General features: G+C 40.0%; 1 protein-coding gene across 1 annotated transcript in view; it reads left to right on the plus strand.

Moving 5' to 3' along the window:
- Positions 1 to 12066, plus strand: part of LSG1 (large 60S subunit nuclear export GTPase 1) — a 35684-nt gene that overhangs the window by 9046 nt on the left and 14572 nt on the right. The window contains exons 5-7 of the mRNA XM_045502546.1: positions 152 to 238; positions 8094 to 8154; positions 9208 to 9384. Of these exons, the coding sequence (XP_045358502.1) occupies positions 152 to 238; positions 8094 to 8154; positions 9208 to 9384 (325 nt within the window). The remainder of the gene's footprint in view (positions 1 to 151; positions 239 to 8093; positions 8155 to 9207; positions 9385 to 12066) is intronic.

Consider the following 12066-nt stretch of genomic DNA (forward strand, 5'->3'; position numbering starts at 1 on the left):
AGTATATAAAAACAATTTGATAGTATTTGTGTGCGTGTGTGGGGGTGTGTGTGTGAGCTTATTTTTTAATGCAATTAATTTGAGTGTTTATACTACTGGAAACCATCAGTTATAATCTGGCAAAGATATAAACTTTTCATTCTAAAGCCAGGCTAGAAGAGGAACAAAAGTTACTATTGACTCCATTTGAAAGAAATTTGGACTTTTGGCGCCAGCTGTGGAGGGTGATTGAGAGAAGGTAAGTTACCATTTTCTTTTTGTGTAACCAAGACATTAGTAGTATTACATTAATCGTATCTGGATGTTGATGAATGCTCATAGGCTCACGGGGCGGGGTGCTCAGGGCTTAAAGTATGCAAAAAGCTATTGATAATTATTATAAAAACTGAAAATAAGATGCTGTATTTCTTTTAAAATACTGATTTTTTTTTCTTTTTTAGTGAACACTTTGATAGCATGTAGGAATGGTAAATGTTTTCTGTAAGATGAGTTCTAAAGTACCTACAGTTATTTCAGCAAATGTCTGTTGAATCCTATTGGAAATATGGAAAATATGGGTGTGAACAGGAGTAGGTGTCTGACCACAAAGAGAAAATATGTTGGGCAGTGGGCATCAGGGGCACACAAAGGAATGAAATGCAGTCTTGTCAGATGATTCAATACCCAGTAAATCCAAAGTGCTTATGATTCTTGCTGTGTTACAGATAGAAAGGCAGTGGGCTGTGTTCTTACAGAGGAAGGAGCAGCTGATAAGGATTGGGCAGAATCAAGGAGTGGTTTATTTTAATTGGAATTAGATAGTGGTGATGGTTGCACAACTTTGTGTATATACTAAAAACCACTGAATTGCATACTTTGAAAGGGTTAATTTTACCTCAATTATAGGTAAGAGGTGGATTATACCTCAATTTTTTTTTTTAAGTCATTTACATGCCTTCCCCATCCTCCTCCCTCAGGGGCAGAGACAGGGCTATTGGGCTGGAATATGGGGAAGTCACAGTAACAAGGCAAATCTCTAAGTCTGAAAAAAAGTAGAAGCTTGCTGCTGGTTCCCAGGGTCTGTGCAGGCCCCTTTGATTCAGTTAGGCTTCAGTGAGGTTTGGGAAGACCCACTATGATTCTTCTGGGAACTTCTTTGGAGCAGAGTGGATCTCTCCTTCAGTGCCTCATTAGCAGTTGAAGATGTGGACTGCTGAAATGCCTGTTTTCTTATTTCCAAAGAGAAATAATAAGCTTTAAAGTAATGAAACCTCACCTTGGAATACTCCCATCTGCACATTTACAGTATTGTTTTCTCTGTTTTTTTTTTTTATTTTAGGTTTTCTATTTATTATATTGTCTGTCTTTCCTTTCTGTTCCTTTTTTTTTCCATTTATTCTGGTTTCTGACTTTTATGTAAGAGGCCTTTCTCACATGTCAAGTGATGTTTATTGTCTGTTTGTATCTAAGAATGAAGCATTACAAAGGGGATTGACAAGACCACCTGTTTGGATGGAATTTGCCAACTGGTGACTTCACTGTATAGGACTGAACAGGGATCAGTTTTATTTTGTTGGAATACCCCAAGATGTTAGGCTCTATGGGTGTTTTCCCTAGATCCAGTCAGTTTCTTAAAGATAAAAATTCTCTCCTACTGAGAACGTCGCTAAAGGTGGGAGTATAATGCAAGGTGTGTGGGCATGTTCACCTTTGGGTATGTAGGCTTGTTTAATCCACCCTTTTTCAGTATAGCATCTCTTTCCCATCTTCTCCTGTTGCTTGAGGTTCCAATTCTGGAGACTCTTGGGTTCATTTTCTCTATAAGAAACCCTAGCCATCTGCTATTGGAATAGGAGAATCAGGCGGTGTAACTGCCAGACTGAACAGAACAGAAGAGAGGACCTAAGAGCTCCTCACCAGATTGATGTCAGTCCCATTCTTCACCCTTGCCTCAAGGCCTTCATCTGATGCCTCTAGTCCCGAGCTCCCTCAGGGCTCTGAGGCGTGAACAGGCTTCTTGATTGCGCTACCATGTCTCAGTTGCTGCTGTTCTTTCTTTCTCTTTATCCTAACGAGCATCAGAGTTTGCTTTCGTTTTTGTAGGTTTTAAGAGGGAACAGAGGTAACCATATGTGTTCCTTCTTCCACATTTGACAGACTTTTTATGTCCCTAAATAAGCTACTGGTTTCCCCAGAGTGAGCCTGTAGCTTCAATAGATTTACAATATTACTTGTTCTGTTAGTTTTATTATGTTGTATTTTTCTGTTTATAAGAGAGAGCGTATTTCTAGCTCAGTATAGTTTAGATCACATGGAAGTGGATCTGAATTACATAGAAATATTTTTTTTTTTAATTTTTTTTTTAACGTTTATTTATTTTTGAGACAGGGAGAGACAGAGCATGAACAGGGGAGGGCCAGAGAGAGGGAGACACAGAATATGAAGCAGGCTCCAGGCTCTGAGCTGTCAGCACAGAGCCCGACGCGGGGCTAGAACTCAACGGACCGCAAGATCATGACCTGAGCCAAAGTCGGCCGCCTAACCGACTGAGTCACCCAGGAGCCCCACATAGAAATATTATTAATAAAGGGACTACTGCCACATTTTTTAACAGGAAATATTTATTGATGTGTTTTGCATAGCAGATGTCTCCTGTTTGGTAATAGGCTAGCTAAGCCATCTGGCTCTTTAATTTCGAGAGTCGTTATTGGAAAAGATTCGATGTATACCCTGTAATTGAAATGCAGGAAGCTGCTGGGGCACTGAGGGCAGAACACCGTATTCCAGTAAGATAAGGCATTATTGTGCTGCATGAGCCTTTTCTGGTATACAGCACTTTGCATGTGCTAATTCAGCACATGAAGCAACTGCCTTTTTTTTTTTTTTTCCTGATGTTTAGTTTATTTTTGAGAGCAAGTGTGAGTGGGGGAGGGGCAAAGAGAGAGGGAGACACAGAATCTGAAACAGGCTCCAGGCTCTGAGGTGTCAGCACAGAGCCCGACGCGGGACTTAAGCCCATGAACCATGAGATCCACCGGAGCCAAAGTTGGACACTTAACCAACTGAGTCACCCAAGATCCCCAAAGCAAGTGGTCTCAAGTTTGTCTTTTCTTCCTAGCGTTTCTGAGCTCATTATTGTTTCTCTGTGTTTGCTGGGTAGACCTAATGTTTGTGGACCTTGCAATTTTAGTTTATTAGGTTTTGTCCATGTTTTGCAGTCATTGTTGCATTTAGTGTTAAATGCTCCCAGTTTGAAAGTGGTAGCTATTACCTTAAAGAAGAAATACTGGGACCCACTTAATTACAGAACTTAACAACAATTTGTCTTAAATTAGCAAGTCTGTGAGTTCCTTTGAATCACATTATGAAGCTGGAAATTGAACTAGTCTGAAAGAAAATGAACTGTGAGGGGCACCTGGGTGGCTCAGTCCTTTAAGCATCTGATTCCTGATTTCGACTCAGGTCATGATTTCTCACTGTTCGTGAGTTCGAGCCCTGCATTGGGCTATGAGTGCAGAGCCTGTTTGGGATTCTCTCTCTCTCTCTCTCTCTCTCTCTCTCTCTCTCTCTCCTCATCCCCCTCATGCACACATGTGCACACTCTTTCTCTCTCAAATAAACTTTAAAAGAAAGAAAGAAAGAAAGAAAATGCACTTTGATTGTCAAAGCCCTGCCTTATATGATAAGCTTGACTTAATACATTTCCTCAATGTCCAGCCTAGTTGCATAAGCATTACCTCAGAACAGGCCAACCAGACATGGATTTTTAGGAGACTGCCGTAAGTATGTCTGCAGCTTATTTCCTTCCTTCCTTTCTTCCTTCCTGTCTTCCTTCAAATCCAAGTTAGTTAACATATAGTGTAATAATGGTTTCAGGAGTAGAATTTAGTGATTCATCACTTACTTATAACACCCAGTGTTCATCCCAAACAGTGCCCCCCTCAGTGCCCATCACCCATTTAGGCCATCCCCCTGCCCAACACCCCTCCAGCAACCTTCCGTTTGTTTTCTGTATTTTAAGAGTCCCATATGGTTTGCCTCCCTGTTATTTTTCCTTCCCTTCCCCTGTGTTCATCTGTTTTGTTTCATAAATTCCATGTCTGAGTGAAATCATATGATAGCTATCTTTTCTGTGACTTAGTTCGCTTAGCATAATACATTCTAGTTCTGTCCACGTTGTTGCAAATAGCAAGATTTCATTCTTTTTGATCACTGAGTAATATTCCAGTGTGTGTCACACACATAGGTATACCGCATCTTTTTTCATTCATCAGTCATGGACATTTGGGCTCTTTCCATAATTTGGCTATGGTTGATAGCAGTGTTATAAACATTGGAGGGGGGGTGCATGTGCCCCTTCGAATATGCATTTTTGTATCCTTTGGATAAATACCTAGTAGTGCAATAGGGGAGCTCTGTTTTTAATTTTTTGAGGAACCTCTCCCTACGGTTCTCCAGAGTGGTTGCACCAGTTTGCATTCCCACCATCAGTGCAAAAGTGTTTCCCTTCTCCGCAGCTTCACCAACATCTGTTGTTTCCTGAGTTGTTCATTTTAGCCATTCTGACAGGTGTGAGGTGGTATCTCAGTGTGGTTTTGATTTGTATTTCCCTGATAATGAGTGATGTTGAGCATTTGTTTCATGTGTCTGTTAGCCATCCAGATGTCTTCTTTGGAAAATTGTTTGTCTTTGGTCCATTTCTTCCCTAGGTTATTTGCTTTTTGGGTGTTGAGTTTGATAAGTTCTTTATAGATTTTGGATACTAACCCTTTATCTGATATGTCATTTGCACCTATCTTCTCCCTTTCTGTCAGTTGCCTTTTAGTTTTGTTGATTGTTTCCTTTGCTGTGCAGAAGCTTTTTATCTTAATGAGGTCCCAATAGTTCGTTTTCATTTTTGCTTTTGTTTCCCTTGCCTCTGGAGACCTGTCTAGTAAGAAGTTGCTGTGGTCGAGATTAAAGAGGCTTTTGCCTGCTTTCTCCTCTACGATTTTGATGGCTTCCTGTCATATGTTTTGGTCTTTCATCCATTTTGAGTTTGTTTTTGTGTACGGTGTAAGAAAGTGGTCCAGGTTCATTTTTCTGCATGTCGCTGTCCAGTTTTCCCAGCCCCATTTGCTGAAGAGACTGTCTTTATTCTGTTGGATATTCTTTCCTGCTTGGTAGAAGATTAGTTGGCCATACATTTGTGGGTCCATTTCTGGGTTCTCTATTCTGTTCCATTGATTTGTGTCTGTTTTGTGACAGCACCATAGTGTCTTTGATGATTGCAGTTTTGGTACACAACCTAACCTTACACCTAAAAGAGGTGGAAAAAGAACAGCAAATAACGTCCAAAAACAGCACAAGAAGGGAAATAATAAAGATTAAAGCAGAAATCAATGATAATGAAATTAAAAAAATAAATAAACAGATCAACGAAACTAGGAGCTGGGTCTTTGAAAGAATTAACAAAATTGATAAACCTCTAGCCAGACTGATCAAAAAGAAAAAGGAAAGGAGCCAAATAAATAAAATCACGATTGAAAGAGGAGAGATCACAACCAACACCCCAACACTGCAGAAATACAAACAATAATAAGAGAATATTGTGAGCAATTATATGCCAACAAGTTGGGCAATCTGGAAGAAATGGATAAATTCCTAGAAACATAAACTACCAGAACTGGAACAGGAAGAAACAGAAAATTGGAACAGACCCATAACCAGTAAAGAAATTGAATCAGTAATAAAAAATCTCCCACAAACAAGAGTCCAGGACCAGATGGCTTTCCAGGGGAATTCTACCAAACATTTAAAGGATAGTTACTACCTATTCTTTTGAAGCTGTTCCAAAAAATAGAAGTGGAAGGAAAACTTCCAAATTCATTCTGTGAGACCAGCATTACCTTGATTCCAAAACCAGACAAAGACCCCACTAAAAAGGAGAACTATGGACCCAATTTCCCTGATGAACATGGATGCAAAAATTCTCAACAAGATACTAGCAAATCAAATCCAACAATACATTAAAAAAAAAAAATTACCATGATCAAGTGGGATTTATTTCTGGGCTATAGGGGTGGTTCAGTATTCCCAAATCAATCAGTGTGATACATCACATTAATAAAAGAAAGGATAAAAACCACATGATCCTCTCAGTAGATGCAGAAAAAGAATTTGACGAAATACAGCATCCTTTCTTGATAAAAAATTTCAAGAAAGTAGGTATAGAAGGAACATATGTCAACATCATAAAGGCCGTATATGAAAGACCACAGCTGATAATCATCCTTAATGGGAAAAAACTGAGAACTTTCCCCCCAAGGTCAGGAACATGACCGGGATATCCAATCTCACCACTGCTGTTCAACACAGGACTGAAAATTCTGGCCTCAGCAATCAGACAACAAAAAGAAAAGGCATTCGTATTGACAAAAAAGAAGTTAAACTTTAACTCTTTGCAAACAACATGATACTCCACTTTTGGAAAACCCAAAAGACTCCCCAAAAAAACTGCTAGAACTGATTGATAAATTCAGCAAAGTCACAGGATGTAAGCTCAATGTACACAAATTGGTTGCATGTCTTCTATACTCTAATATTGAAGCAGCAGAAAGTGAAATCAAGGAATCAGTCCCATTTACAGTTGCACCAAAAAGACCTAGGAATGAAATACGTAGGAATAAACCTAACCAAAGAGGTAAAAGATGTGTACACTGAAAACAAAGAAAGCTTATGAAAGAAATTGAAGAGGACACAAAGAAATGGAAAAGCATTTCATATGCTCATGGATTAGAGGAACAAATATTGTTAAAATGTCTATACTAACCAAAGCAATCGACACATTCAGTGCAATCCCTATCAAAATACCACCAGCATTCTTCACAGAGCTAGAACAAACAATTCTAAAATTTGTATGGAACCATCTATCTCTTCCTCCCCGGCTTGCACTCGGTCTCTCTCTCAAAAATAAATGAAGATTAAAAATAAATGGGGCGCCTGGGTGGCTCAGTCAGTTGAGCGTCTAACTTCGGCTCAGGTCATGATCTCACAGTTTGTGGGCTCAAGCCCTGTGTCAGGCTCTGTGCTGACAGCTTGGAGCCTGGAGCCTACTTCAGATTCTGTGTCTCCCTCTCTCTCTGTTCGTCCCCCATTTGCACTCTGTCTCTCTCTCTCTCTCTCTCAAAAAAAAGTTTAAAAAAAAAAATTTAAATTTGTATGGAACCAGAAGAGATCCCGAATAGCCAAAGTAATGTTGAAAAAGAAAACCAAAGCTGGAAGGATCACAATTCCAGACTTATTTCCTTCCAGTGGCAGTTGGCGGCTGCCCCTTAGAGCATCTTTCCTAGGCACAGAGGCAGGATGGGAAGGGTGATCCTCCCAGGGAAGTGAGATACTTATTCTTGCAGTGCTAGGGTGCTGTAGTCCCCACTACATTTGTGAGGGCTTTAAGGAGCTTGTATCAGCTACAGAAGGTTCTCTTACTCCTGCATCTTCTATGTGACAGAAGTTGGACTCATCATTCCTGCTTCAGTGTGGCATCTTAAGTTGATATTTTCCTGTTTTGTATTTGTGCCATTTAAACACATTGTTGGAAATGATGGATGATGATTTGCTGGATGTATGCTTTCTCTTGTCAGCCCTGGGTTTAAAAAACATACAGGCTTTGATAGTGGCTGCTGTCAGCAAGTGATTTATTAGTTTTCTTTTGAGGTCTTAACCCCAGTGTGGATTAGGTACTGAGTATGCAGTAGACCTCATCTTGGATTGAAGTATTTGGAATACTCTTTTGCCTCACCAGGAGAGTTTACTAGAAGATGCAGTTGAAGTTTTAACAATGAAACATCATCAGGGTCCTCTCGGACATAAAACAGCAAGAGAATGTTATGATTACAGGCATGTCCTCTGGTCCAGACAGAGTTCCCTTCGAACTCCATCAGGAGTAGCTGGTGACCTTAGACAAGTTACTTAACTGTCCTAAGCTTCAGTTTCCTCATACATAAACTGGGGATAATTATACCTTAAAACGATTAATGTGCCAAGTGCTAATCTATGGACAGTGTTTGCTATTATTATTATGTGGTCAGTGTTTCACTTCACAATGATTGGAGTATCTCATATTTCTTTTTCAGTGATATCGTGGTCCAAATAGTAGATGCTCGAAACCCACTCCTGTTTAGATGTGAGGACTTGGTAAGTAAAGTGTGACAAAATTCAAATGTGCAGTCCTCAGAGCCGCGGTGGGAGGACGGCCTCACTGACAGCAGTAACTGTAGGCAAGCGTTCTGTTCCCTCCTCTAGCTTCAAGTAGGCCCCCTCTCCTCCCAGGGTCGGTCGCTTACACACTGCTGCTGTTTAGACATGTGTTTTCCTTCTAAAACAATCATTTTCATCTGCAGGAAGGGACAAACACATGAACTCTCTAGCTTCTAGTTTAGAAGCCAATTTGTTAATAGATATTTGCCAGTGTTTCTCATTTTTTAAGAGACATCGGTTTAAATAACATTGTACTTTTTAGTCCCGTCTTACCCATCCTGTCATGTTCTCTCTCCTCACACCTTACTTACTACCTGCTGTGATATTTTACAGTGAACTGTTTGTAAAACACCACAGGTAGTAATAATTAAGGAGTGAAGATTACATGAAAGAATGTAATACAGGCTTTGAATTAGTACAACACTGTACACATGTGAAGTATTCCTATTTGTGTTTGAGGACCATGATAGTAATAGTACAGGATATTTTTAAATCCATTGGTGAGAGACAAAAATCTCATTTGTGAAACTCTTGTGAAGTCACACTCTGGTGTGTTCCCTAATGAAGAGCTGTGTTTGGGAATTAATATCAATTAATCGAGTCTTGTTTTTCTTTTAGTCCCTGCTGGCTGACAAATCTAGCTCTGCAGTTCTTTAACTGTGTAAAAGAAACACTTCGGCAGTATCAGAGAGAGGAACAACAGTATTTAAAGTGGAAAGATCTATTACCCTTCAGCAGGACAGGAGAGCATTTCATTTTACCCTTTCCAATTTTTTATGTTGAGGGTACTTCTAAGTGTATGTGACCTACCTTTCTCAGAGCTTACTGGAAGGATCATTAGAATGTAGCAGGATGAAAACTCTTTAAATTAGGGTTGACTTAAAACTAGGGGCAGTAAAAATTTTTAGTCATACTTGGGGGTCTTCAGTATAATTTGCCCAATATTTACTTGTTTGAAGAGGCCTTTCTAAATACCTTTGTCTTGCCCAGGAATGTTACGTGAAAGAAATAGATGACAGTAAGGAAAATGTCATTCTGATAAATAAGGCAGACTTGCTGACTGCTGAGCAGCGGAGTGCCTGGGCCACATACTTTGAAAAAGAAAATGTGAAGATTATCTTCTGGTCGGCTTTGGCTGAAGCCATTCAACTGATTGGTGACTCTGAGGTAACCTGAGGGCTTTTTCAGGTTGGGTTTCTGGGAGGAAGATTTCAGTTTCTGGTTAGTAAGCTTTGGGTTGGTTGGTTGGTTGGTTGGTTGGTTGGTTGGTTGGTTGGTTGGTTTGAAGTTTTGTGGGAATTCAGGGATTTTTGTTGGTTCCCTAAATGCTCTGATAGTAGGATGATCTATACTATAGAAAAATGAGTCACAAGGTTGCTTTCTCTGGTTGTCAAATAGTCTGACATCTCTGGGGCTCTGTGTTACACACTGACACTAGCTAAAATTTTTAATTCTTTTAGATTTTCGGCAGGAAGTTGAATAGGAAGTTTCATAATGACTTTAATAATAGTTTTTAACAGGAGGCGGCAACAACCAAAGCCTGTACCTCTACTTCTCAGGACTTGATTAGAATCTCTTTTGACATTGTTTTCGAAACGAAATGAAGTAATCCTAAAGCTATACCATGTTCTCTTTTAACCCAAATTTTACAGAAACAATTTGGGGGTGGGGTGGGGTGGTGGCGTGAATGTGTGTGTGTTTTAAGTTTATTTATTTTGAGAGAGAGAGCGAGCATGCACAAGCAGGGTAGAGGCAGAGAGAGAGGATCCCAAGCACAGAGCCCGATGTGAGACTCGAACCCACAAACTGCGAGGTTATAACCTGAGCTGAAGGCAGATGCTTAACTCACTGAGCTTCAGGCGCCCTGTGTGCTTGTTTTAAGTAATCTCTACACCCAATCTCCACCCATCGTAGGGCTTGAACTCACAGATCGAGTCACATGCTCCACCAAGTGAGCCAGCCAGGTGCCCCTGGGGTTTGTTTTTTAATAAAAAATATAACTAATAACTAATAATAACTATGAAATGAAATTAGTAGTAGAATCTTAGATCTGGAAGAGACCTAAAGTAATATTTTTTTTCCTAGCCTTCTCCTTTTATCTCTGTCAACCATGTATTGACTTGTGTGTTGAGCTGGGTATCAGTGAATATAATACCCTCTCCTGATGAGTTTATAGGTTAGCTCACCTCCATGGCAAACAGTCATATAATCTCTCTGTGACTACATTAAATGACAGAGACCTGGTAGCTCACTGTTCCTGTCTTCATTTAGAAAGTTCTTCAGGGGTGTCAGCGTGGCTCAGTTGGTCCAGCTCTTGATTTCAGCTCAGGTCATGATCCCAGGGTCATGGGTCTAGCCCCCTGTTGAGCTCCATGCTGAGAGTGGAGCCTGCTTAAGATTCTGTCTCTCCTGCCTCTCTCCCCTCCCCCACTCCCCCATCCACCCCCAAACCCCGCTTGCTTGCGCATGCACACACACAATCTCTCTCAATAAAAAATAAAAAAAAAAAATATATTAAAGAAAGAAAGTTTTTCAGTTTAGTGAAGCTAAGTTGGCCTCCCTAACCCTTGATCGAAGGACTCTTCCTTTGTCCCCTTAGTTCTCTCTTCTGCAAACTGTATGTATTTTCTGCCTTTCTATTCATTATGGACACAATATCTGGGGCACTCTTCATCTCAAGTGCCTGTTTGCGTGTGTCAGGATAACATTAAAATTGGTGGCACCTAATTGAGTATGTTATTCTAGATATGGTTTGCCCAGGATGTATACAGAGAGACTATTAACTTCTTGTAATCAGGATACTCCTAGTAATTCAGAGTTTTTGTTAATTCACCTCGTTTCAAAGGAGCTATATTATGGTCTTGGCTAATTTAACCTGTGAACAACCAAATCCCTCAAATATCTTTTAAAAATGAGAAGACTTAATGCAAATCTCGCCCCATATTTACATATGGAAAAAGCTTTTGTGTTTGTGGTTGGTTTTTGTTTGTTTTTGAGAGAGAGAGAGAGAGCGCACACACGAGAGAGCGCAAGTGAGGGATGGGCAGAGAGAGGGGGCAGACAGAGGATCCAAATTGAGCCCTACACTGACAGCAGCAAGCCCAGTGCGGGGCTCAAACTCACAAACCATGAGATCATGACCTGAGCTTAATTCAGATGTTCAACCAAGTGAGCCACTCAGGCTCAACTTAGGACAGTATTGTTCCTCTGAAATATTGTTAGTGTTTGGGGCTAAGGTAGAGAATTCATTTTGGTTGTGCAATTTGCTTTTCTCTCCTTCTAGCTTTGAATCTGCAGATGTTGTGTGTTTATGCTTCTGTATATTCTTTCCAGTCATTGATGTTAAACAGGTCAGAACCAAGGGGAGAGCTCTGTAACCTTTTGTGAACTTACTAAGCACTTGGTACTAATAAGCATTCTGATGTGATGAATACAGATGTGTTTTCAAGGATAGAACAGTAAGGATCATTCTGTTGTTACTATTGTTAATAAAAACTAACCCATAAAAAGTTTATTCTGTGCCAGGCACCACTATCCTAAGCACTTTGTATATTTTATTCAATTAATCTTCTCAACAGTAAATGTAAGTGCTTATTATCCTCAGGTAGTCTGGCTTCCTAGTTTGTCCTCTTGACCATTATTTCTGTTTCACCTCTTTCCTGGAAGCCAGCATCTTACTGAAGGTTTTTGTTGTTGTATTTTTAAATTATCAAAAATGAAAAAAGGATTAGTTTCTACATCTGCAGTCTTCCCTGAACTGTTACCAAGTAGTACGTTCCACTTTTTTACATAATCTGTTCTCAGGAAACCCTTGTTGCCTCCTGTTGATGACTATCTTTTTAGGGCTCA

This window comes from Leopardus geoffroyi, chromosome C2 (genome assembly GCF_018350155.1).
Source record: "Leopardus geoffroyi isolate Oge1 chromosome C2, O.geoffroyi_Oge1_pat1.0, whole genome shotgun sequence".
NCBI classification, from domain to species: domain Eukaryota; kingdom Metazoa; phylum Chordata; class Mammalia; order Carnivora; family Felidae; genus Leopardus; species Leopardus geoffroyi.